At 69.0% G+C, this 4,057-nt stretch overlaps 1 protein-coding gene across 4 annotated transcripts; it reads left to right on the top strand.

Moving 5' to 3' along the window:
• The first annotated feature begins 264 nt into the window (after window positions 1–264).
• TMEM250 (transmembrane protein 250) lies at window positions 265–3,845 on the top strand. 4 transcript variants are annotated; one of them, XM_032308060.1, is made up of 2 exons: window positions 265–351; window positions 1,520–3,845. In XM_032308060.1, exon 2 carries the CDS (start codon window positions 1,570–1,572, stop codon window positions 2,056–2,058), a length of 489 nt encoding a protein of 162 aa, XP_032163951.1. In that variant the 5' UTR covers window positions 265–351; window positions 1,520–1,569; the 3' UTR covers window positions 2,059–3,845. The 4 variants fall into 4 exon arrangements, with proteins under 4 accessions (XP_032163951.1, XP_032163950.1, XP_032163949.1 ...); XM_032308059.1 differs by having other exon boundaries at window positions 269–347; XM_032308058.1 differs by lacking the exon at window positions 265–351 and adding an exon at window positions 464–720.
• The last annotated feature ends 212 nt before the right edge of the window (window positions 3,846–4,057 follow it).

Here is a 4,057-nt window from a genome sequence, read left to right as displayed (position 1 = left end):
CTGCAGCGGCCCGGCGGCGGGCCCCCATTCTCGGGGACGCGCAGCCGCATCTACGAGAGAGAGACCCGGAACCCGGCAGGCCTGAAACCCTTCACGAATCCGCGCGCAACCCTCTGGGTCCGGCTGGGGCAACGCCGGGCGCGGCGGCGGGAGTGGGCCGGTCCCCAGCCCGGCCGCCGCTCCGCGGGCCGCGGACACGTGAGGACGGCGCGCGCGTGCGCGGAGGGGCTGCCCACGGTCCGCACGCGCAGGCCCACCATCTGCGCCTGCGCAGGACAGACCGAGCAGCCGGCAGCGTACGCGGGACGAGGCGTCGGGCGGCAGTGCTAAGGACGGCGCGCACGCAGGCACGTAAGCACGCACGCCCTGGGGAAGTGTCGAGTTCCGGCTGCTCAGAGTCTCTCCGAGCCGGGGGGGAAGGGAGGCGCTCTCGGTGTCGGCTCGGGCGGAGGGGTGGGAGGGAAGTGCTACGGTGGCCGCAGAGGGACGGCGCTACGGCTCCCGCACTGGGCCAAACGCCGCCGGCCGCCGGGCGCGCAAGCCCCGGGCCCTTCGGGGCGGCCTCGGGCAGGGACGCGTGAGCGGCTGGGCCCCGCAGCCGCCGCGCCGTGGGCACCATGCGGCCGCCCTGCTCCTGGAGCCCCGTGGGCCGGGGGGTGCCGCAGGCCCTGCCGCCCGCACCGCCGGCCTTCCCCGGCGCCGGCGCGGAGAGGGCACCTGGTGAGCGGCGGACGGGCCTGCCCGGGGGTGGCTCGCGGGTCCGCGCCGGTGCCCTTCGCCTGCCTGCCCCGGGAGCCCGCGGCGCGGACGCTGGGCGGGGGGGGGGGGGCGTGCGTGGCGGCGGCGGGCCCGGGGCGGGAGGGAGGCGGGCAGGGAGCCTCGCGGGGTCCAGCGGACGAGGCCCGCAGGTGCAGGTGCGGGCCGGGCCGAGGCAAGCGCGCGGAGCCGCCCGGGGCTCAGACCAGGCTCTGGCGGAGCCTGCGGGAAGCCCTGGACCCGCCCGGCCTCCGCCCCCCCGCAGGCCCCTGGCCGGCCCGTGGGACGTGTCTCCCGAGCCCGTAGCCCCCCGGCTGCCCCGCTGTTCACACGTCCGCACGTGCAGCTTTCCCCCCACGAGTGATTTAGGCGGTCACCAGAGACCACTCGGCGTTTGTCCTTTCTTGGTCCCAGGTCCGTAGGCCTGTGATGTCCTCTGCCTGCCAGGCGTGGTCCCCAGCGTCCCTCCCCACCCCCCCGCCCCCACGGGAGCCCAGCGCCCCTGCCGGCCAGCCGGGCAGGGAGGGGAGGGGGGCGGACCGGCTTCAGGTCATTCCTAGGGAGCCTCAGCGCCAGGGCTCCGGACCCCCTGTCCGGTCTCGCGCTTGGCTCCTCGGTCTGCGTCCGGTGCCTCTGAAGCGTCCTCGGTGCTTCTTGTGGCGAGAGCGGCCCCCGGGCACCTGAGCCGAGGGGGCAGGTTCCCCGTGGCCGGCTCCGGCGTCCCGGGGCTCACCCCGCTCCTGTCTCTGTGACTTCCCCGCAGGCCGCTGCACCCCCCCCGGGCTCAGCTGCCACGCGCGGGCCTAGGTGCCCATGACGCCTATGCCGACCGCTGCGCGGACACCAGTGCTGCCACCAGCTCGCCACAGCGCCCGGGCCCCGATGCCGGTCATGCCCATCCCGCGGCGGGTGCGCTCCTTCCACGGCCCGCACACCACCTGCCTGCACGCGGCCTGCGGGCCGGCGCGCACCTCCCGCCTGGCCCGCACCAAGTACAACAACTTCGACGTGTACGTGCGCGCGCGCTGGCTGTACGGCTTCATCCGCTTCCTGCTCTACTTCAGCTGCAGCCTGTTCACCGCGGCGCTCTGGGGCGCGCTGGCCGCGCTCTTCTGCCTGCAGTACCTGGGCGTGCGCGTCCTGCTGCGCTTCCAGCTCAAGCTGTCCGTGCTGCTGCTGCTGCTGGGCCGCCGGCGCGTGGACTTCCGCCTCCTCAACGAGCTGCTCATCTACGGCATCCGCGTGACCGTGCTGCTGGTCGGGGGCCTGGGCTGGTGCTTCATGGTCTTCGTGGACATGTGAGGGCCCGGCCCGGGCCTCCGCCGCGGGCTGTCTTCCCCGTGGCCCGTGCTTCTCCTGACCGGCTGGGTCCGGACTCCTCCCGCCTCGCGGGTCTGGGCGGCGGGGTGCTGAGACTGCTCCGGGAAGGGGACGCGGGCGCCCCCTCTGCTGCTCGTTTTCTGCACTGACCCTCCTTGTATGTCCCTGGGGGGTCAGGCCTCCTGGCCGCCAGCCCACGCTTCCAGCCCTCGCTTTTCCCGGCTGTACCAGGATGAGGCCTGTTTGCCCAGCCTGCCCTTGGAGCGCCTCTGTGTCCCTGCTTCCTCTCTGGGACACGGGCATCACAGGCTGCGAGCGAGGGCCTCCTGGCCAGCTGCACGGTCCCTCCCCGTGAGCCCCCAGCCCCGGCCCCAGCCTTAGGGAAGTGTCAGGCTCAAGTGGCTGGCGTCCACACTGCCACAAAGCTGCTCGCTCTGCCCTGGGCCGCCCACGTCCCGGCACAGCTCTCAGGCCCTCCGTCTGTCCCCCTGAGTGGCGGCGGAGTCCTGAGTCCCAGGCCGGGCTTCTGGGCCACATTGGTTTGCTTAGACATGATTGAGTGGGAGTCACAGGCAGCCTTGGCCAATTCCCAGATTGGGGATCAGCCCTGAACCTGGACGATCTGCCTTCCTCTTGGGCAGATTTGTTGAAAACATCAGGCGGGATCCCATAGTCTCTCCGAGTGTAGAATGCTGGGACGCCCCTGAACTCCTTCCGGCTGCAAGTGGGGAGGGGAGCCGAGCTTTGCCCTCTCTCCCTTTGAGGGATGGCTGGCACTGAATCGTGCGTGCTGGGAGCTGACGTCAGAGGTCTGGAGAAGCACCACAGCCTCTGCGCGCCTGTCCCTGGGACGTGAGCGGAGCTTCTGCTAGAAGAGCCCCTCTTGGGCGTGCGTGTGCACGGGCTGGGCTGTCCCTGTGTTCTTGCCCCTGTGTCGGAGCCGCTGCTGAGGGATAAGCAGAACTGAATGTGAGGCCGAAAGGAGCAAAGGGCCTGTTGGTCCATCCGGGGGCCCATGTCTTGTGCAGACCCCTCGCTTCTCTGTCAGAGGAGGAGAGGGTGGCCTGGTGCCCCATAGTCACAGCAGGTGTCCTTGGCAGGTGAGAAGCCGCTCGGAATAATGGTGCTGGGATGACAGGCAGAGACCAGGGACAGCAGACGGCCCCATCCTGGGGGTGACAAACCCCTCATCCCGAGTTGTGCCTCCCCACCCCCGAGCATGGGCAGTCGCCCCTTTGACCTTGTGTGCCCAGGAAGTCCAGAGGCCAGGGGAGCTGTTGGACAGTTGGGTGCCCCGGGAGGAAGACTCCAAATCAGGAAGAGAAGGTGAAGAAAGCTCGGCTGTAAACCACGCTCTTTGATTTGTAGCCGGCTTCTGTCCAGCAGTTGTCAACTCGGGGACGGTGGGAGGGCTCCCGGGACGAAGTCCTTGCTTGGGTGGAGTCTGCGGGCTCCCTGGATGCCCGGCGGGGAGCTGACCTGCGTGTACCCCACTTCTCAGCGCCGCAGAGAATCTTTTGCACTAAATCATGCTGTTTCCTAAACGTTTTGTTCTGTGTTAACTCCGATCCTCCAGAGCTCCCGCCACAGAGGTGGACATGTGTCCACACCGTCAGGACGGCAGGAGGGGTGTGGCTGGGCTGCCTCGATTGTGGTTGCGGCCACATGAGGAGCTGGCACGGTGAACACAGAGGTGCTCGGTGACGCGAGCGCCTGTTAAATTCTTTATGAGATGAGCCACCTGCATTAAACTTATTTTTTTAACACGTTGATGGAGTGATTGCTTAAAGCTCAAAATCTTTGTTCTTTCTGTAAGGGTCTGACCGACCAAAGATGCCACAGAAGGAGTCTGTCCCAGGCAAAATCGAGGACACTCAAGCAGGCGCCAAGGCAGGGACGCCCGGGTGGGGCTTCAAGGGGCCCACCTTGACCTTGCGTCCGGGAGTCTGTCAGGACGGCAGGGACAATGTGGCCGCGCCGG

Source organism: Mustela erminea, chromosome 12 (assembly GCF_009829155.1).
Source record: "Mustela erminea isolate mMusErm1 chromosome 12, mMusErm1.Pri, whole genome shotgun sequence".
Lineage (NCBI taxonomy): Eukaryota > Metazoa > Chordata > Mammalia > Carnivora > Mustelidae > Mustela > Mustela erminea.
The sequence above is the reverse complement of the archived record's forward strand: the minus strand, read 5'-3'. Positions and strand labels throughout refer to the sequence as shown.